Genomic DNA, 22,435 nt, shown 5'->3' with positions numbered 1-22,435 from the left:
TTATTTATAATGAAGTTATTTTTCATTTTTTTTCCCATTGTTTTCTGATAAAAATGAGTATGGGTACTATTGGTTTTTTTTTTCCTTGTAGGTAAATAAGATAATCACATATATTGCCAGTTGCCACAATGAAGTAAAGTACAATATAAGAAATCACTGATTAATACAATGTCAAAAAAATTAAAATACATTACAAGTGTTGCAAATATAATAGGAAGTCCACGCAAGCCACACAATTATTATATGTTTAGACAACTCCAACACATCAAGTAAAAAATACATGTAATTTTTACATGCATCTTTTTAGTTTTTCTATAATCTTCAACACGAACCCAAATCCAACGTCTCCACGCCCCAGTTAATAAAATTACTGCAGATTAGATCTAAAGCTCATCATCACTCCTTTATTTTCTAATTTTCTAATTTGATGATCTCCAAGTCTGAAAAAAAAAAACCAATGAATTAGTATCTTAGCTATCACATAAAAATGTTACATAGACAAAATAAAGATTAACGGCCTTGTTTATTCTACTCATGTTTCAATTGTCAGTAAGATAATGCAGAATAATGATTTATGATGATCGGAATGATGTGTTAAAAATGTGTAAATGGAGAAACTTGATTACTTTGGGTTATATAGTTATTGAACGACTAATATTATTGCATCACCAAAACTTTTGGGGACGATTCAAGTTTTTGTAAAAAAAAAAAAAGTGGTGCGTGTGTGTCTGTGTACCAAACTAGAAATTTTTCACGAAAAAAGGACGTTTTATTAGGGGGAGGGTGGGACAATTATTTTAAACAAGCTCCTTTTTTTTTTTGTGGTTCCCAGACTTAAACAAGTAATTTTAAATAGCCATTTTGCTCAATAATAACTACTATGACAAAAAAGGTAATATAGAAATTATGTGTTTGGCAAGACTACAAGATAAAAATGAAATGTGGTATTTGACATAGTGAAAGAAATTGCGATGCACAAAATTATTTTATTGATTAAAAATAATGAAAAATAATTTTAAAGGAAGAGTGCAAATAATATATTTGGGTTGCATATTTAGAAAGAGGGTAGATAACTAAGTACCTGATGAGGAATTGTCTAATGGGATGTTGCATATGCTTGGACAATCCTGTATGCTCATGGTTCCTGATAATTGAGTGAATTCATAACCTTCATAAATCTCTCTCAACTTTGGCAACCCTATGAGATTTAATTTATTCAGTTGAGGGAACAGCTTTTGATGATGATGACCTGTAACTTGCTCACCTTCGTAACCTTGAACAACCCCCTCAGTTTGAGAGCAATCATGTATAGTTATTTTCTTCAATGAAGGACAATGAGATGCTAGAGAATAAGAGAACAACCTTTTAACCTTTGAACAATCAAATATTTCAATTGTCTCAAGTGTTGGGAAGCAAACAGTGGAATTAGCATAAATGTTTTGAAGTGATTTTTCAAAAAATATTCCCTCCCATTCCTTGCAACCTGTCACTTCAATTCTTTTCAACTTTGGAAGACTTGTGACTGTAGCAAGAGTAAAAATACTTCTTAATCTTAGACATTGCTGCAGTGTAACATATTCAAGCCTATGGAGGCTTATAATTTGTGTGGGGCCCTTCCAAATACATTCCAACTCTCCTAGATCTTCTAACCATAATTTCTCCAACTCTGAAATTGAAATAAACACCATCAAATATGTAATAATTAAAATAAAGTTCGAAAAGCCTTTTTTATTCTACACATTTTTCAATTGTCATAAGATAATGTAGATTACATCAGATTTATGATGATGAGAATATAATGTGCTAAAAATGTGTAAATGGGGAAACTTAATTACTTCGGGTTGTATAGTTATTGAATGACTAATATCATATATATTCCAAAGTGCTTCCCGTGGTAGTGTTCATCCAAAACAGTACCATATATATATTTTTCTTTTTTTAATTTAAATTTTGTGTATTAACAGTTTATACAGAACCATAACAAAAATTAAAAAAAAAAGGTGTGGGATCCATAATAAAAAATACTTATAAATATGAGACTCATAAAAAAAATATGTATGAGATTTAACATTTTTTTATAAATGTGAGAGATTTATTATTTGTTGCTTGTATTTTGTATATGTATAAGATAATTAATTTTTTAAATAATAAATTATAAAATAAAATATTTTATTATTTAAATCAATCAACTTATTCATGTTCCCTTTTCTATATAAGAAAATTTTAATCAATTCACATAGTTTAAAAAATTAATTATTTCTAATAATTATGTCTAAAGTTGAAAAGTTTGGATTAAGATGTACATATGATCAATATTTTATTCTTCTCTAATTTAATGGTACTATCATTTAATAAAGAGTAATTAAGAAATTATTTCATAAATACTTTTTGAAAATTATTGTTTTGCATATAAAAAATGACAGCAAACCATAAAAAATTTTGCTTATATTTAAAAATGGAGAAAATTTATAGTAAAATTTTTCAATGGATTAAGGTAGAACTATAATGATTTTGTGAGATACATTATATTTGGATTTAATGATTGAAATAAATTCTATCACTTAATAAACGTCACATGCAATACAATAATAATCTTTTAATTTACTTGAATTGTTATAAGACATTTTGTCAAAAAATACTGTCTACTTTGTTATTGTAAATGTGGTTATAAATGGAAAATGTCAAATGCGTAATAAAAATGGGAAACTTATAGTAAAATAATAAATTAATTGTCACAAATTATAAAATTTTAGGTTTACATCCATTGAAATTTAGATCTACATGCACAAGGTAATACATTATCAAATAAATTTTTTTTATAAAATAAACATCTTATTTTTATGCATGAGACATATTTTTAATTTGTTACTAGACTAGTACAATAAATTTTATAACTAGAATAAGTTGGTGTTCATATGTTTAATATCCATGGGGTAATGAATTTTAGAATAATGAACATTGTTTATTTTTAAAGGGATAAAAATTTTCTTAATTATTGATTTATTTTTTCAAGTTTAATTTTTATCAATTTAATTCCTTACTTTTTTTCTTTGTCACTTTAATCTTTTTTAATTATATAGTTAATTTTTATTATTATAATTATTTATCTATAACCACATATACAATTTTATTTCACACTTTCTATAAACTATTATTTTTATAAAATTATAAAATTATCAAGTTAGTATTTACTCATAACTTAACTTCTATTAACTTTTATAATTTGTTTGGTTAAAAAAAATGGTTGGGAAGTGGGATTTTAAATTTTAGTGACTTCAATTTTAGAAAAATAGAGAATATTGGCTAGAAAGTTTTTAATTGATTTTTTTCTCTTACATCTCTCAGATAAAATTTTATAACATATTGATCCTTTTTTTCTTAAAATAAACTCATTAAAATCTAGTTATTGCAACACCAAAACTTTTGGGATGATTCAAATTTCTGTCAAAAAAAAAAAGGGTGGTGCATGTGTGTGTGTTTACTAAACTAGAAAATTTTCACATAAAAAAAGACGTTTTATTAAGGGGAGGGTGGGACAATTATCTTAAACAAGCTATTTTTTTTGTTGTTGCCAGACTTAAACAAGCAATTTTAAATAGCCATTTTGCTCAATAATAGCTGCTGGTGACAAAAAAGGTAATATAGAAATTCTATGTTTGGCAAGACCACAAGATAAAAATGAAGTATGGTATTTGACATAGTGAAAGAAATTGCGATGCATAGAATTATTTTATTGATTAAAAATAATGAAAAATAATTTCAAAGGAAGAGTGTGCAAATAATATATTTGGGTTGCATATTTAGAAAGAGGGTAGATAATTAAGTACCTGATGAGGAATTGTCTAATGGGATGTTGCATATGCTTGGACAATCCTGTATGCTCATGGTTCCTGATAATTGAATGAATTCATAACCTTCATAAATCTCTCTCAACTTTGGCAACGCTCTGAGATTTAATTTATTCAGTTGAGGGAACAGCTTTTGATGATCATGACCACCGACTTGTTCACCTTTGTAGCCTTGAACAACCCCCTCAATTTGAGAGCAGTAATATATAGTTATTTTCTTCAATGAAGGACAATGAGATGCTAGAGAATAAGAGAACAACCTTTTCACCTTGGGACAATGAGTTACTGTAATTGTCTCAAGTGTTGGGAAGCAAATAGTGGAATCTGCAACATAAATGTTTTGAAGTAATTCTTCACAAAATATTCCCTCCCATTGATCGCATGTTCTTACTTCAAATTCCTTCAACTTTGGAAGACTTGTGACTGTAGCAAGAGTGAAGATACTTCTTAATTTTGGACATTGCCACACTTCAACACGTTCAAGCCTATGGAGGCTTATAATTTGTGTGGGGCCCTTCCAAATACATTCCAATTCTGGTAGACTCTGCAACTCTAAATAACACAATTTTGAAACCACCCTTGCTCTTTCATTCTCATTTTTCTGTAAAGTATAGTATTTAATGATTATATAACAGCCTAAGAGATGCCCAATATATGAATCATATCAAATTGAATGGTACTATAACATTACAAATTAAACCCCATTAATTTCACATATTTTAAAATTGTAACAACATAATATTACTTAGATGAATTTTATTCAATTAGACCTTCAAATATTATCAAGCGCACAACATGAATATATATATATATATATACATATAATTATTTCAAATAAAAACAGTCATGGAAAGTATTATCCACAATAAAGAGTTGGTGCCAAAAACAATAAAAAAATATTTTGTTCACATCTAACCATTATTACTAATACATATGAAAGACATTAAATTTGACCCAAGCCATGCATCAGTGGGAGCGACATTAAATTGATTTTCTTTCCGAATAAGAAGACCGCTTTATAGATGCAAAAACATTAAATAAAAATTGAAATAATTATTGCCTGCAATTGAGGATATATTTTTATTACTAACATATATCATTTGATAGTAAACGAGAATTTTTCAGATAAATTTAAAAAAGTGAACATGCCAATTTTTAACAAGAAAAAAAAGGCAGAGTGAAAAAAAGAAAAAACCTCTTAAAAAATATCCAAACAACAATTTCACCTCCATGACACTCACTAAAAAATAAACCCAATCAATTTCACATATTTTTTATATTGTAATATAACTACTTCATAATTAAATCAATAATAATGTGGGGGGGGGGGAATGTGTAACTAGCAAATATTCTATCTTTTTAGTTGCATGTATGATTATTCAATGTCTCCTATTAACTATATGTCATGAAGTTATTGTGATATATGATTTCATGAAACACATTAATTGTTGCGTATATGGATACTTTATATTTCATGGTAGATATATATATAGCGTGAATAGAAAGCTTTGAAATTTCATAATAAAAGGATTGTTATGTATTCAGGAAACTTGAAATGAAAAAGAAATACTGCATTGATTTTACAAAAGACTTACATGTGTATCATGGGGGTATTTCAACTGGTACTCAAATTCTCCTCCAAAAATGTTTCTCAATTTCGGCAAACTTATTAGAGTTAAATCCTTCATTTTGAGGAGCGATAGTCGATCCCCATGTGCTGCTTCTTCACCAGAGTCTCTATCAACAAGCTTCTCAATTTCAGAGCAATCCTCAATATATAATCTCTCAAGTGAAGGACAATGAGAAGCCAGAGAATATGAGAATAGCCTTTTCACTTTGTTGCAAGCCCTTATGATAATCTCCCAAAGTTTGGGGAAGCAAACATCAGAAGAAAAAGATGAAAGGTTCTTAAGTGATTCTTCACAAAATATTCCCTCCCATTTCTCACAGTAATATACCATAAGTTGCCTCAACTCTGGGAGGCTTGTAAGGATGGTAAGAGAGAAGATACTTTGTAATTTTGGACAATCCCGCAAATCAACTCTTTCAAGTCTATGGAGGTTCATAGTTTGTGTGGGGCCCTTCCAAATATATTCCAGTTCTGCTATTTCGTACAATCTTAACGTACACAACTCAAAATGAGCTTCAAATTAGGATCTTGGGCTTCTACTGTTCCTCTTGTGTGCACTTCAAATATACCTTTCATTCTTTTACAATCTTCAATAAATAGAAATTTCAGACTTTGGAAAGGATGGTGGGCTTTTGATTTTGCAACTGCTTCAAGCTTTTTGAGGTAACCCCTACATTTGCCCTCTCATTCTCATTCCCCTGTTAATGTATTCAAATTCAATTAATTGTGAAACGGATGCTGACAAAATCAATAATACAAAAATTATTTCCTCCATCCCAAAAATACAACATCAAATTAAATATATCAACCTTTGTTTATAAAATAAGAATTACATAATTGAAAAAAATTAAAATATAAATAAAAAAGTAAAAAAATATATGCATTAATTATTTAAGTAATTTGCATGATTTTCAGATAATATTTATATTTAAATAGATGTATTTTAATCTAATACATGTGACTTAATGATCAACTAATAGTTGAGCAGATGAAAATAAAATGATAAAATCTTAAAAATAGAAATAATGTTTGTTTTGTAAGTATTCATACTATGAGATGTCAGTCTAGGTTTCAGAAATAAAAGAAAGATATCTGAAATTAAAGAAAAATAAAATGAAGATAAGAGTATTTTACTTAATTAATTATTTGATAAAAAATAAAATTTCCATCATAAAATTAAGAATTGTGGAAAGAAATAACAAATGCAAATAATATTTTTATATTACAAAAAGAAAATGAAATTTAAGTAGCTTAATCTTTAGTACTTAGTGTAAATACTAAATACAAAGATTTAAAAATAATTGAATAAAAAATGAAATAAATATGGCCTATTGTAGAGAATATTTTTCTTAATACTTATAGTATATATATATATATATATATTTGAAGGCAAACATGAATTTTTAAAACAAAATTAAAATGAACAAGCCAATTTTTTGATGGCATGTCAACGAAAGAAAAAAATTTGTCATAACAATTTAAAATTTTAGTTAACCCATTTGTCAACACTAGTTCCAAATATACTAACCTTTATAAACTTACAACTTTTCACTACAGCAAAAAAAGGAGGCACAGTGAAAAAAGGTGTTTTTATTTTAAATTTAAATAAAAGCATAAAAAATACATTAAAAAAAATTTCACTTCAGGTAATTTATAAATAATACATCAATAAAATTTTTTTTAAAATAAAACGACCTTTAATAACTACTTCGTTTCTTTCAAATATATGACATGTTTTGAGCAGTCTTATATTTCACTCTAGATACCTTTTGAATTTTAAAGAAAATTGATATCTTTTTTCTCTCTCTAAAATATCCTTAAAGATATATTAAAATACCTTACCTCCGTTAGGGAAAAGCTTACAAATATAAAAACAAAAGAAGGAAAAAATTTAAAAACAAATTAATATATTAAAAATTTGATTGATTAGTTCTTTTGATAGATGTACATTGGGTAGATATAAGAAAAACTTATATTTGAAATAAAGTGAGTACTGGGGTGGCAAGGTGAGCATCGATTTATGTGATGGTTTCGGTGTGAAATTTGCCAAAATTGATCTGAATTGAACCAAACTGTATTTATAAATGGAATCACGATCGAATCAAAATAAGATGGTTCGATTTGGTTTCCTAAATTGGTTGTTGCTAAATGTAGATAGAGTGACGGGACACTGGCAAAACAAAGTGAAAATGGAATTGAAAAATGTAAGCAAAATAAGAAAATGGAAGATAAGAGAAGAGGAGAGGAAAAGAAGCAATGATGAGCATCAGACCGGCAAAATTATTACTATTACAGCAAGTGAGAATCAACGCTGCGACAAAAAGTTTGAGCACAAGGGAAAGAGAAGAATTGACACAACATAGGAGAGGGAAAGTGTAGTGACAGCTGTAGAAAATTGAGAAAGTGTGAGGGAGTGCTTGACTGACTGATGGTTAAAGGAGAGAATGGCAATGTGAGGAAGAGAGGTTTGATCGCTTGAGCATACAAGCTGGAGGTTGAGGCATGAGATAGAAGTTGAGAGTCCTTCTCATATCTGAGGCTTAGGGCTAAGTAGATGATTTGGGCTTATGGCTTCTTTTGGGCTTCTAGTTAAGTAGTGTTGAACATTTTAGCTTATGGACTTAAGGTCCTCAATTCATTTAAATATAAATTTAAAACTAAAAATAATATTTATAAAATACAAAAAATAAATATTATTTCTTTAAAAAACAAACATTATTTATTTCAGTTTGTTCGGTCTATATGATTTCTTCCTCTTCAAACAGAACTAAACCATTTAAGTTGAACTTTTTTAAAGAAAAAAATCAAAATGAAGAGTTAAACCCATTAAAACCGAAACAAATAAATCAAACTTAATTTGGTTCGGTTCAGTTTTGCTCACCTTGACTATGATAAAATTTTTAAGTCAGAAAATACATCAAAAAGTCATCTCCTTGACCAAAAATATGAAATAAAACATATCACATGTTTGCATTAAAATGTAATTAAATGAAAAAAATAGTAAGAAACTTAGAAAGCTCAAAAGAAGCTCAAGAAGCAATAATATTTTGCATGAAAATTATTATTTAATATTCTAGTCTATATAAGTACTTTTCACAATGTATTGGGTTAGAAATTGTAACGCACATTTCTTTGACAGGGAAAAAAAAAGTTTAAATAACTAACTAGGGAGAAAAGGAAGAAGGATTGATTATTTGATTTCAGTTCAAAATATGAGAAAAGGACATAAATGTCATGTATCAAAGGAAAAGCAACAAATTCAATTTACAAATAATATTTCCTTCCTTGAAAATTAAATTAAAAGGTAATTTTTTTAGTCGATGCATTAACATGGATTATTATTTCTAATAAGTAATATTATTTAGGTATTTCATATTCAAGAGGGAATTTGTAGATAACACTTACATATAGAGAACCTTGCATATCATAAAGGGTCTCTCCTTGGTATTGTGGTTGATCCTCATGGGATAAGTCTTCATGATTACCCTCTCCACCAATGAGCCTCTCAAGTTTAGAGCAACTCCTTATGATCAATTTCTCTAATGAAGGATAATGGCAAGCAATAGAATAAGGGAATAGCCATTTCACTTTGCCGCAATCACATATCTTAAGTTTCCTCAACTTTGGTAGGCTTGTAATAGTGGCATGGGTGAATACTTGTTCAAGACTACTCATTCCCTTCAAAAATAAAGTAATTAGGCAAGAGAATGCTTGTTTTTTTTGGAGATTGTTGGCATCAAAGTTATCAATGATGAACCTTTTCTCTGGACAGTTTAAAACCACTAAGTGCTTTATCTCTAAATTTAGATCTTTATGATCCCACATACAATTCTCCAACCAAAGGCAATTTGCTCTAAGAATGAGATCTTTCATTGATGAACCAAGAGCATGGATTTTGAAGCCTTGTATACATAAAGCTCTTAAGGCTTCAATACAACCATCAAAATATTCTAGAAAAGGACGTTCAAGTTCATTTAAACTGCATGTGGAGTCATACATAACATACCTCTTCAATCTTGATTGAGGAAAATTTTTTGGAATGGCAGATTTCTTATCCCAAAAGTATAATTCTTCAAGTTTTACATCTTCCAATTACTTCCATAGGACTTTCCACAATTTTACAACCAAACATGTCCAAAGTTTTAACTTTTTCATTTCTATAATTCCAGCAGGTAATTCATTAAATTTAGAACTACGCAAGTCCAAAATCTCCAATCCTTTAAGTTCACCCAAGAAAGAGATGTCACCCAATTTTTTTCCTCTAAAGGATAATGTGTGAAGATTTGTTAATGACACAATTGATTGTGAAATTGAACATTTAGTTATTCTATCCCAAGAATACCTAGGCTTCCATTCAAAGCTAAATGTTATGAGGGCCAAGACTTTTAGTGCTTCTGTCCCTCCAAGATGATCAATGAACCCTTTAGGATGAAGTAGCAGAATCTCAAGTGTTGGAGCATGCAATTGATTATAGAGCTTGAAATTCTCATCCAAATTCCACAATGATAGTACCTTTGTATCTTTCAAACTTTGATGTTTATCCAACATGCTTGAAACAACATCTTTATCGACCAAAACTGCTTGAGAAGTTTTCTTTGCAATCCACAAGGCTACATCTCGGAACCACATCGTGCAATTTTACACAAGCTTTCTTATTGGCAGGCATTAACAAACAATAATCTAACAACCTCTCAATAGCAACTAAAATCTCTTTCCGTGTATCCTCCATTGTATAAACACCGTCATCCAGCTCAAGAGTCCCCTTCCCAAAACGAATTAAATCCTCTACATGGATGTCATGATCCTCAGGAAACATAGAGCACAATAAGAAGAGGGACTTGGCTAGTTTAGTTGGCAAATTGTCATAACTTATTTCAAGCACTGCGTAAAGCCCCTTCTCCAAATCCTTTTCAATATCCGACGATGTGGGATTTCGTAGCCTTCGTAGAGTTGACTCCCACACTTGAAGACTCTTTCCTTTTAACATGCTTCCTAAAGTCACAATTGCTATAGGCAGACCCTTGCACTCTTCAGCAATCTTCTTTCCAATGCCATCAAACTCATCATTCGTCGAGACATTAGCTATATTCGCATGCCTCTTGAACAAATCCCATGCCTCTTCCTCTTTTAAGATAGACAGTTCAATTATACTCTCACAATCCATGGAGTCACATACATCTCGACGGCGAGTAGTTAACAAGACACGACAACCTTCATTCAGTGGAATGCCAATTTCTTCAAGGTTTAGTTTGATCCACACATCATCTAAAATTATAAGAATTTTCATACTTTTCAATCCCATTAATAGCCTCTGTGCAACGGCAGATTGGGTTTCCTCCTTGATTTCCAAACCTGCCAATTCTTTTATCTCCTTTTGGATTTTTGAACATCTAGAGATTGAGAGATAACCACTTTGATCACCTTGTCAAAACGCTTCAATTGTTTAACTGTGTCACCCACCTTGGTTGCCAAGGTGGTTTTACCAGAGCCACCGCTGCCAAACAGTCCAATCTTGTTCTTCCCAACTTCAATGGCCTCTAAAAGATCATTGTATGCTGATTTCCTTGAGTTGAATTCTACAAAGTCCTTGGAAGAGTCAAGCATGCCTGGAAGTTGGATCGGCAGGGAAAATGGCTCCAAGTTATTGGAATCTTGTTTCAGCTCTTTCATCCGGTTAGCCTTATCATCCATTTTTTTGGCTAAAGGATACCTGCGTCGCACGTTAAAACATTTCTTTGCTGCTCCTTCTTCAACCTCATGTTGCAGCTCTTGCACATCCTCAAGGATAGCTTGAACGTCACGCAACCACTCCTTCACGGATGGTATTATTGCTTCAAATTTTCGATCAGCTTCTTCCTTACGCTGTTTAATGTCTCCTAGTTTCACCTCCAGCTCTTTTTTTGAGTTCTCGACATCCCCAATGAATTGGTTGAAGCACAGCAAATAACGAACATGGCGTGAAATTGGAGCAACAAGATATTCAGCAACCTTTGCCCCAATAGCGATCACAATCTCTGTCATCTGATGCAGTAAAACGCAATCACATGGATTTTAGTGGTAATAATCCCCATAATAAATCAATGGTCAACGCTATGATACACACACGCACCATATTTTAAATTCTTTTTTTTTCCTTGGGAAGCTATCTTATATATATTGTTGGATCGTAAACACTAAGTTTTCAAATAAAATGAAAAAGTAAACAAGCTGCATGCCAAATTTCAATTAAAAATGCAAAGGAAAATAGTATATATATATATATATGAATTATGACCTCACACATGAGCGTGCGTAACTTAAGTAAGTCCAGAAGCATGCTTATATATGTGTATAATGGCATTCAAAAGGAGATTTGACTGAAACTTTCTGATTATGAGAGGGTGAGACTACATAGAAATAACGGTGGAAGAAAATTTTACAAAACATATATAATTTAATTTAATATTCTTTGAAGTTTACAAAAAATTTAATTTAATACTTTTCACTAAAATTGGAAAAAATTGTTTTACTAATTTTTTATGAAAATTCTAGATGTATAAAAAAAATTTAGAAGACAAACTAGCTATACAAATTTTTCATTATAGAAATTATGTAATTAATTCTAAAGTCATATAATCATTGAATAAAAATATGAAATTTTTTTAACATTGTTTTTTGAAAGAAAAAATTTAAGGATTTTAACCTTCAAGGATTAAAAAATTTAATTGATCAAACTATAAGAGTTTAGTTAAAACAAAATAAATTATAGGATCTAATTCAAAATTAAATGAAATTGTAAGACCTACAGATATATTTTTCCTAATTATAAATACGTGTCTGAATAAAGCATATTGCCTATGTATGTATATAACATGCATAAATAAATCATATTCTCATACCTGGCCTGTAATTTGAATTGATGATAACTCCCCCCCCCCGCCCCGAGTCACGGAAGAAGTAAACAAATTGTGTGATATAGTCCTGTAAGAAAGAATGAAGTAAACAATGATTCACTAAATTAGGACAATGATATTAAAAGTCAATCATATTTAATAAATAAATATACTTTAAACCCATGCATGAAAAATAAATACGTAACTTAATATTATATTATTAATTAATTACCTAGAATATGAATTAATGATAACTTTAGCGACATTTTTTGAGTCATAGAAGAAAGGATAAAGCTGCAAGAAAAAAAATTAAATAATTAACTGCAAAATAAGTTTCTTTTTTTCCCAATCAAAAAAAAAAAGCGTTGCAGCATTAAAATATTCCTAATTACCACAAGTGCTATGATACATCAACCAATGCAAAGAGATGATAAATTATGAGCATACAAGAAAAAGTAGGAATTATAAAGAAAGAAATAAACAGTGATTCATTAAACTATTAAGGCAATAATATTATGGGTATATATTTATCACAAAAAATATTATGGGTATATATTTTTTAAGGAATTTCAATTTCTATGAAATCATTAATTACTACAAAGTATAAACTTGTTGTAGTGAAAAAAACGCACATTTAGTCTTTTAATTTTATACAGTATTTAATTAAATTTTCTGAATTTTATAATTTTTTTTTTCAATCCATTGATCCTAGCACTATTAATTTTATTAACAAGAAAAATACCAATATTAATTTTTTAATTTTTAAAAGTCGATAAAACATTCTCAAATATTAATATATTAAATTTAATTTTTTATAATAATAATAATTGACACAAAATATCAGCTTTTGAGACTAAAATTAGATCAAAATAAAATCTTGCATAAAATTAGAAGATCAAAGGTGCACTTTTTTCTAGAATTAATTAAGAAAAAACTTAGATGTTTAACTTTATATACTTAAACTACTTGTGTTTAATAAATTAGCATAAATGGATTTAAAAAATAAAAATGAAATTATTAATTACAAAAGTTAGTTTTAATTTAAACAATTAAGTAAGACATAACGTTTACCATAAGATTCATTTAACAATACTATATTAAATTAAGGGTATAATAAAAAGAAAGTCTTTAATATGTATGATAGAGGGTTAAAATTTGACTAGTAAATATTAAAATATTAATATTTTAAGAGGTCAACTTGTTAATTTAAAGGGATGAAAGTATAGGAATTTCACTTCTAAATGAAATTTGAGTTATAATATTCGAGTATTTTTATTTAATAAAATAAAAAATTATTTTCACAAGCCAACATCGATGGTCAACTTCAATAAAAAAAGGGTAGGTTGAAGAGCATTTATTTCACAGTGGAAATTAATTACAATCAAGCCTCAAGGGATCTCAAAGTATTAGTGAATTCAAGAGACTTATTTAAATTTTTTATTGGAGATTTATATGTAATTTTTTCAAATAATGGCAACATTATTTTTTTTATCAGCATTTGAAACAACATATAGGAAGATGATCAAATTGCATGATGATAACTAAGATGAACAAACTGTCAGGCATCATCATCTTAGGTGTCAACTTAAATGATTTTTGGATAACTTAAAAAGTACTCAAAAATTAGACAGGAAAAGAATTCGCCGAAGCGAACCTAGAATCAAATTGCATGATGAACATCTTCCAAAAAAAAAAAAAAACAAACAAACAATGAATCACTGAATTAGGACTATAATATTATGGATTTTAAATTTTCAAGAGTTCAATTTCTACGAATTCATTAATTTGAAATTGAAGTTAATACGAAAGAGCTGGTAAAAAAAATCAAAATAAAAAAATTTTAAATTATTTTAGAGTAAAATATACTAGCCTTCCTTCTATTTTGCTAAAATTACAAAGACCTTCCTCATGCTTTAAAATCTACACTTTAATCTAATTTTGAATGCCACTAAAACTATTTTGTTAAAGATTCTACAAATACTTAATTTTTTTATTTGTAATTATGTTGAAAATTTTAAAATTGTTGATTTTTCCTTAAAATCTAATTTTTCTATTGTCTCCCCCAATTTAAGGAACTTTAAATAATTAAGTATGATAATATTTAAATAAAAAATTTAAAATATCATATTAAAATTATAAAATTTATTGAAAATGAAAATAAATTATATCAAATAATTTATCTCTTATTATATTAAATTCCTATTTTATTAAGTTCTTTTTACATACATGTTTGAAATATTATTAACTAAAAAATTTAAAATATGAATAAACAAGGTACACATATATACTTCAAATTTTTTGGGCTAACTTAAATAATTTTTAGATAATATTAATATTTAAATATGTATATCTTGATCAATTATATGTGATTTAATGGTTAACTAATGGTTGGGTTGATAAAAATAAAATCTTAAAATTAGAAGAGAAGTTTATGTTTAGTGACTACTAATTTTAAGGGAGGATTTTATAGGTTTTAAAAATATAGGAGAATTATATTTATGTTTAGCAACTATTAATTTTAAAGGAAGATTATATAGGTTTTAAAAATAAAAAAGTATATGTATTTAAGATAAAACAGAAGGAGGTCATATTTTATTTTATTTTTTATGGCTCTCTTTCACCAAACTTCAAAATTAAAAAGTTAGAATTAAATTAATTCCTAGAGAGTAAAATTTTCCCCATAGAATTATAACCAGAGTATTATTTATATACTGATTGAATTATGGAAGTCATGAAAATGGAAAAATCATTTATTATTTTTTTTAAAAAATAATGCATTAAAATTTTAATTATTATTAATAAAGCACTTATATAGTGTATTTAATTAGGCTAAAATTGATAAGATGTAAATATTTTTAAAAAATTAAGCTTTCAATTAATATTTTTTATAACTGTAGATTAATTATTAACGTCCTATATTTTGATCCGAGAGAGTAATCATTACTTTCCTCAAATATTGTAATGAAATTAGACGAATAACTCAGAAATGTCCACAACAGTTACTCTCGAATCGAATTGATTTCCAGGTTGCTACGTGAAAATAGTAAACAAAAATTCACCCAATTAATACAAACATATAATGCATATTTATTAGTCTGCATAGAGTTTGAAGTCTTGAAATCCATTATTGTATAATTATTGAGGAATTCGAAAAAAGGGGAAAAATAAAGCTCATGCATGCTTATTTTAATTATTTTTTTGTATTACTTTAATCAAAGTGGATATGAACACTTAAAGAAAAAAAATATTTTAAAAAAAGTCTTATACTAAGAGCCATAACGAAGGTCCTTGTGATAAGAGATCAAGGAGTAACATAGTTTTGTCCAAAATGATCTTTATTCCTGTACAGATAGATGAATATAATTAATCTGATGTCTCATGAACCAATTTTTTGTTACCCCATTTTTTTACCTTAAAGTTTGTAATATGGCAAGAATAGTCATGAAATGAAACATAGCATAAACAAATAAGGAAAAATTTATGTACTTACTTTTATATAGTTAAAGTATGTAGGGTGTTTAATATAAGTAAATATGAAAAGATAGGGTTAGTTAAAAAATAGATAATTATTTTATTAAGAGGTGAGATTTAGTTAAAAATACTTTATATTTTTTAAGGGAGGGAGTATATATTATACCAAAGAGATCGGATCCAATATTTGAACTCTAGAAGTGAAACAGAGATGAATAAATTGTTCAGAGAAAATAAAGTTAAAAGTAATGTGCTTGAAAAATTTTAAAAAAAAGAAGATGAAAATAGTTTTAAGTTGTTTCCAATCTTTTTTTAAAGGCAAAAAATGAGAAGTTTTGAAAATAATAAATTCAAAACATTTATCCAAACATTATTTTTATTTTTATTTTTAAAAACAGAAAACACTTTTTAAATACAGAAACCAATCAAGCTCTTAATTTGATGATTCATGGATCAATTTTTTCTTTCCGGTTTTTCCCTCTTAAAGTCTGTAATATAAAAGAATAGTCATGAGATGAAACGAAACAAAACATGAGCAAATAACACAGAAAAGAAAAGACTGACCTTTATACATACGCAGATGACAGACTATATATTATACCAAAGTCGGACCAACCCATCGAATCCAATATTTGAACTCTGCAAGCGAAACAGAGATGAATAAATTGTTCACCAGTGAAAATAAAGTCAAAGAGCTTCAAAATCCAAAAAATTATAATAAGCCAATATAATCGAAGTCAATGAGAAGAGCTAAACGCATGAAAATTGGACAAACCAAGTGATGGAAGAAGAGCGTTTGGAGAAAAGAAAGAGGGAGAGGAGGAATATATATCAGAGCCAAGTTCTGCTGTAAGGGTAACTCTTATTTTATTTATTTTATTTTTTATTTGAACTTTGGTGTGACCAATAATTAGGATTGAATTATTGAAGGTTGTGAGGTTGAATTTTGTCGGCCACTAAAGCTTAATTTGCATTCATTTAATTTGTCGTTTCCAGAAAGTAAAGAAAACTACTATCACAACGCAAGTATTCCTTTATGGCTTTATCAACAACTTTCCATTCACCTTACCAGCACCACACAAAAAAAGTAGGACTTGTAATTTTCAAGGGACAACATGATGGAACGTAAATTATTTAACTTCTTTTTAGATTTTGTTTTTCATTATTTTTACTATTTAAGTACTATCTTGGATAAATTTTCGGTTGTTTTATCTTCATCTTTTAAATTTAGTTAAACTAGGACTCTGAATTTAAATGGTTATCATTTAATTTTTTTCCCCCCGGCATCTCCTCTCTACTCTCTCTCTCTCTCTCTCTCTCTCTCTCTCTAATTCCTCCTCTTTTTTTCCTTCCCTGTTTCACATCATACAACCTTATTGGTCCACGCCAACTTGACACATGCACTTAAGATTTTAATGTTATAACTATATTACAAAAAGCTCTTTTGATTAAGAGGATAATTTTTGTTTTTTTTTGTTTTATGAAAAAGGGGTTGAACCAAACACAACGTGATCTTGGACCGACCACAAATTAGATTGATCTTAGCACACAGATATATTTAACAGGATTTCTGTCAAAAATTCCTCCAAAAAAAAGAATAAAATTCTGCTAAAAATTTAAATATGTGATATTGTTAAGTGCAGTAGACTCAGAGGTGGAGACAGGGAGGGACCAAGGGCATAGCCCCTTTATTTTTTAAATTTTTTTTAATAAAATATAAGTGTTATATATTTTTAGCCTTTAAATTGGCAAATTACAAAAACTTTGAGGCGTTAGATGAAATTCTCATTTTAATTTATTTTTAAATAATAAAAATATATATTTTGAAATATCATGTGTAGGTAAAAATAGGTCAGGCTTAAGCCAGATTTTAAGCAAAAAGGCTTAGCTTATTTATAGAAATAGGCCTAATTATAAATTTAAATATGATTTTTTTTTGTTAAATAGATCATGTCAAAATTTTAACAAGATAGGTTGTATGTCTCAATAGATCTATTTTCTTATTTTAATATAATCAACTTTTTTGTTAAATAGGCTTAGCTTTGCCTACAGAAACATACAGTCTGTCTAATTTAAATTTTGATCTGGTTTGTTTAACAAAAAGATCGTGCTTAAATTTATAATTAGGCCTATTTATATAAATAGGCTGAGCCTGTTTACTCAAAATTTAGCTTAAGCTTGATCTATTTCTATTTATACGTGATACTTCAAAATATTTTTATATTATTTAAAAATAAATTATTCACATGTATTTTTAATAGCCATTGTATGTGTATTGATCAGATTTTGACCATTTAAGTGGACTTGATTTGGCTGCTGAAGGACGCTGAGAGGATCCAGATGCAAAGAGCTTATGCAAGTATGCTCCACTAAGTCACATTACATGCCAAGAGAAAATGACATATGACAACAATCCCAAAGCACCTTGCTTCAATGCTCTCTAAATTAGCTATCAATTTTTTATTTTACTTTTATGTTTTTAAGTTTGCAGAAGGCTCTATCTGCCTTTTCTGAGAAAAAAATAATTTTTTTCCATAACTAGATGACGATACAAAATTGTGGAAACAGAATTTGACAAAGATATACCTTAGCATTTGTTAGGATATCAACAATTTCTTAGAATTAATGACCACTATATCTCTTTGTAAAATTGTGGAACCATATATTGCCCCTTTTATTTGTTATTCTTTGATTACCTTATTTAAATGCTCCCTACGCTAAATTAAAGTAAATTTAGGTATTTTTATGTCAAATTTACTTGAAAAGGCTTCTCTTCAATTAGAAATATTGTTTTGGAAGATTGACATCACTTACAAATCTTGAACATCTTTTTAAACTAGCCATGTTCTTAAAAAAAAAATATTAATTGATTAGGGCTTTAAATATGAACCACCTGGCCCTTGAAATGGGAAATGATGGGAAGAGGACCAACAAAAAGTAGTTTTTTTAATTCAATCCTACATTTTAAGCACAGGTTCTTGATTTCTTAATTCTTGAGGATTATGGATGGAGGATTATATTTGGGTATGAATTTTCAAATAGTCAGCAAGTTTTTGTTAGTGGTGGCCATGACGTTTTAGGAACAAAATTTAGTTGCAGGTTTCTACATTAATGTTCTTGTGATTGAGTCTCAAAGATTGTTTAATGATGTGAAATATATAATGAGTTTTCTTTAGATAAGCATGAAAGGTAAAGCTTCACAGATACCAAGTCCTCTAAGTAGAAAAGATTGGCCATTCTCGTTTTGTCACTTTCCTAATTCTCTTGGAAGATGATGCGGGACCTTTGCATGCCTCCATTATTGTAACACCCTTAACAATTTTTCACAAACAATTATTCCAATGAATCACGTAGAAAAATATCTACTATAATAAATATAATTATTTTAAAAAAAATTCTTTAACTTGATACATTATCATGATAAAAATATTAGATTATAATTTTATAAAATATTCTACCTTTTAAAATAATTACCATGATAGAAACATGTTTTGCCAAAGTAGAAAGAATTATGCTAAATAAATAAGTATTACCATGGAAAATAAAGTTAAATTCCTTAACTTGTCATTTTCAAAAATTGGGATTCCAAGTATTAAATAAAAATAAATGTGAAATACTCATACAATCCCGTCTTAAAATTTAACACAATAAATAAAATAGAATAGAAAATTAAAAATAGTTATACATTTCAAAAATCTTATAACTATCTAGTAACCTTCTAAATAGTAAAGAATTTTTGTTTCTACTCATACACATATATAATCATAGTTGGATTACAGTTATCTAATACAATTTATATCAATGAAATTAATGAAGAAGTGTCTACTATTTGGCTTGAGTTTGCATAATACAACATCACAAATAAACTTTATCCTCCCACATACCATTAGGCTAAAAACATATTTTTTTTTAACCTTATATTTTCAACAAGTGCAAACCATAAATCAATAATTAAAATAGACACTTCAATTAATTTCCAAAACAAGCCAAACTTGCGACTCCATAATCATGTCATTTCAAACTAGACCTCAAGTTTATAGTCATAAAAAATAAAAATAGTTTGAAGGGTATGATCACATCATTACATTTATAAAATTGTTAATGAACAAAAAGCCTTAACATTGATAATATAATATCATTAATATCATAAATCAATATGCCAAAAGAGAGAGTGGTCCACACCATTAAGTTTCAAGGACTTCTCTACGTGTTACTCGTGGCTCTTCTCTTAAAAATTGTTAACCACACAATGAGATTTAAAAATCTCAGTAACTAATGCTAATTTATGATAATTTATATAAATAGTTATATGTGTACTTGCTAAGTGAAAAACAACAATTATATAATTCAAATAAAAACACAAGAGACATTGTAATGTATGACAAACAACTATCTTTATCTCCCTTCATTAATTTCGAGCCGTAGCACTCACTCAATGCTAGAGTACCCGACCATAGGTAGACAAGCCAAGCCCTTATAAGCCACCTATTGGGCCTCCAATAGGAGCGTACTACATGGCACAAAAATACAACAAGTGTCCCAACACCTCCTAAGAGTCAAGCAATTATAGATCAACAATGAACAAATATACGATATTACAATCTTTATAATTTTCTCATTTTTAATAACATAACATATCACTTGGCAAAAACATTTCAAAATACATATTCACAATTTTTTCATAAACATAACAGAATAATTTCTCAACAAAAATTCAGAAATTTTCTAAATAATCACACAAGCAACAATAAGCAACAATAATAATAAATTAAAGCATGGCAACTTTGTAGCTTTATCAATAAATTACCTTTTATAACTTATTTTCTTCCACAAACTTCACCAATAATACAATCTACATATAATATATTATTTATAAATATTAATTTTAATTATTAAAACTAATAAAACAACTCTAGCAATAGAGTATATTATAACATAATTCCTAATCCCTTTATCAATAATATATTATATGATTAGTACCCACTTTAATTTTTTTTATTTTTTTTAAATTCTCATACTTTAATAAATTATTTTTAAGTTTCAAAACACTCATGATATCAAAATTTCATCGATCTATATTTCAAAAATGTATCAAAAAATAAATTAAAAATTCAAAAATTACCCTCAAGCATCAAACCATCATTCTATATCTTTAAAAATATTTATTCATACTCTAGAATATTTATTATGCTGCCAACAACATCAAAAATCACATTTATTTATCATAAATTTATCCCCTTTTCTGAACCTAGGTTTGCCACTTTCAAGAAATTAGTAACTAAAGAAGAAAAGTAATTAAGAAAAAAATTTTAGAATGCTTATATGATATGAAAAAGTCTGAAATCACATCCAAAATATTCTATTATGGGGCCTAGTTTCAAAACTCTCCTTGTCGTAGCATGAGTCTGGTTTTGATGCTCATCATGTGATGATCTCGATAGTTCACATTTTAAGATTTTATTTTTATATTTTTATTTTATATTTTTATAAAAAATTATAAAATTTTAATAAATTTATTTTATCATTAATTTGAACAATAGAGATTTAATTTGAATGATCTAATTTAATATTAAATTTTTAATAATTTTTTTAAATTAACTATCCAGATATACTTTGGATACTTTGAATTTAAAATTTTTAAGTTGTAACTTTTTTTTTTAAAGTGTCCATTTGAAGATTATCATTATTTTTATTTTTAATATTATATTTAATAAAATAAAAATTCTAAAAAAAAATTATCATTAAATTCAGATGGTCCAAAATACATCTGTATAATTAATTTATAAAAATTTTAATAATATTAAATTAGATTATTTAAATTAAATTTGTATTATATAGATTGATAATAAGATAAATTTATTAAAATTAATAATTTTTATAATAAATATAAAAATAAAATCTTAAAACAGTCCAGAGGGTTATCAAGTAACGAGCACCGACACCAAATGTGTAGGCACTAGCTGATTGTGCGACTCGCTCTGGCTTCCACTTTTCTCTGAACGAGATGAATGTTGGCGAGGGGTTATATTTATTAAAAAAACATGTGGGTCCCACAGTTGCCACCCCAACCCCCTTTTCTTTTTCTTACTTTTCTCCTTTCTTCTTTTTCCTTTCCACCGAAAGGTTGCTCGTCTTCTTCTTCTTATTTAATTATATATATATATATATATATATATTAATGAACATCTCGATGTTAAGCCCAATTTAATTTATAATTAAATATTTAAAAATGTGATTAATTTTAGATAACCTCAAATATAATTTCATTTCTCAATTTAAATATCAAAACAATATAAATTCTTAATTTTAATTTTTATTAAAAATTTAAATTTTACAATTTATTCAGAATTTTACAATTACCATAGAAAATGTCTACCTAAAACTCTCTATTAGCTCAATAGGTCTTGGCATTAGGTTAGGGCTCTCGTTCTTCTAGAAGGGTATATTCCTTATGGCTCGAGCCTCCTTAGAAGGAGGGCTTCTTTGCCCTCCAAGTTTCGTTGGAAATACCCGAAGCCAATCTGAAGGAAAGGTAAAGCTTCACATAGTCTCTTTCGTCTCAAGAGTTGCATGATATACTCTGATCTTGCTGATCCCATTACACTATGATATCC

The 22,435-nt window shown here is 27.9% G+C and overlaps 2 protein-coding genes across 6 annotated transcripts; both read right to left on the bottom strand.

Moving 5' to 3' along the window:
- Positions 1–96: 96 nt before the first annotated feature.
- On the bottom strand, positions 97–16,613 carry LOC129318028 (F-box/LRR-repeat protein 4-like). Of its 5 annotated transcripts, XM_054962523.1 has the most exons (8): positions 16,386–16,590; positions 12,583–12,644; positions 12,357–12,438; positions 8,884–11,499; positions 5,444–6,176; positions 3,828–4,449; positions 1,082–1,666; positions 97–440 (listed from the first exon to the last, which is right to left on the bottom strand). In XM_054962523.1, the coding sequence occupies exons 5-8, from the start codon at positions 5,912–5,914 to the stop codon at positions 412–414; spliced, it is 1,707 nt and encodes a 568-aa protein (XP_054818498.1). In that variant the 5' UTR covers positions 5,915–6,176; positions 8,884–11,499; positions 12,357–12,438; positions 12,583–12,644; positions 16,386–16,590; the 3' UTR covers positions 97–411. The 5 variants fall into 5 exon arrangements, with proteins under 5 accessions (XP_054818498.1, XP_054818503.1, XP_054818501.1 ...); XM_054962528.1 differs by lacking the exons at positions 12,357–12,438; positions 12,583–12,644 and adding an exon at positions 16,597–16,613 and having other exon boundaries at positions 16,386–16,460; XM_054962526.1 differs by lacking the exon at positions 12,357–12,438.
- Positions 10,043–11,499, bottom strand: LOC129317223 (disease resistance protein At4g27190-like). The gene is made up of 2 exons (XM_054961591.1): positions 10,900–11,499; positions 10,043–10,849 (listed from the first exon to the last, which is right to left on the bottom strand). The coding sequence occupies exons 1-2, from the start codon at positions 11,497–11,499 to the stop codon at positions 10,043–10,045; spliced, it is 1,407 nt and encodes a 468-aa protein (XP_054817566.1).
- Positions 16,614–22,435: the final 5,822 nt, after the last annotated feature.

Source organism: Prosopis cineraria, unplaced genomic scaffold (assembly GCF_029017545.1).
Source record: "Prosopis cineraria cultivar Desert tree isolate PC_DT_omini unplaced genomic scaffold, ASM2901754v1 PC8, whole genome shotgun sequence".
Classification (NCBI taxonomy): domain Eukaryota; kingdom Viridiplantae; phylum Streptophyta; class Magnoliopsida; order Fabales; family Fabaceae; genus Prosopis; species Prosopis cineraria.
This window is presented reverse-complemented; position numbering and strand designations above follow the sequence as displayed.

Excerpts from the sequence above, each read along its gene's own strand:
- LOC129318028 (XM_054962528.1), bottom strand. The coding sequence starts at position 5,914 with ATGAACCTCCATAGACTTGAAAGAGTTGATTTGCGGGATTGTCCAAAA. Across the intron at positions 4,450-5,443 it reads AATACCCCCATGATACACAT|AAAAATGAGAATGAAAGAGC; the intron begins GTAAGTCTTTTG and ends TATACTTTACAG. Across the intron at positions 1,667-3,827 it reads ATTAGACAATTCCTCATCAG|AGTTGGAGAAATTATGGTTA; the intron begins GTACTTAATTAT and ends TTTCAATTTCAG.
- LOC129317223 (XM_054961591.1), bottom strand. The coding sequence starts at position 11,499 with ATGACAGAGATTGTGATCGCTATTGGGGCAAAGGTTGCTGAATATCTT. Across the intron at positions 10,850-10,899 it reads AATTGAAGCGTTTTGACAAG|GAGATAAAAGAATTGGCAGG; the intron begins GTGATCAAAGTG and ends AAAATCCAAAAG.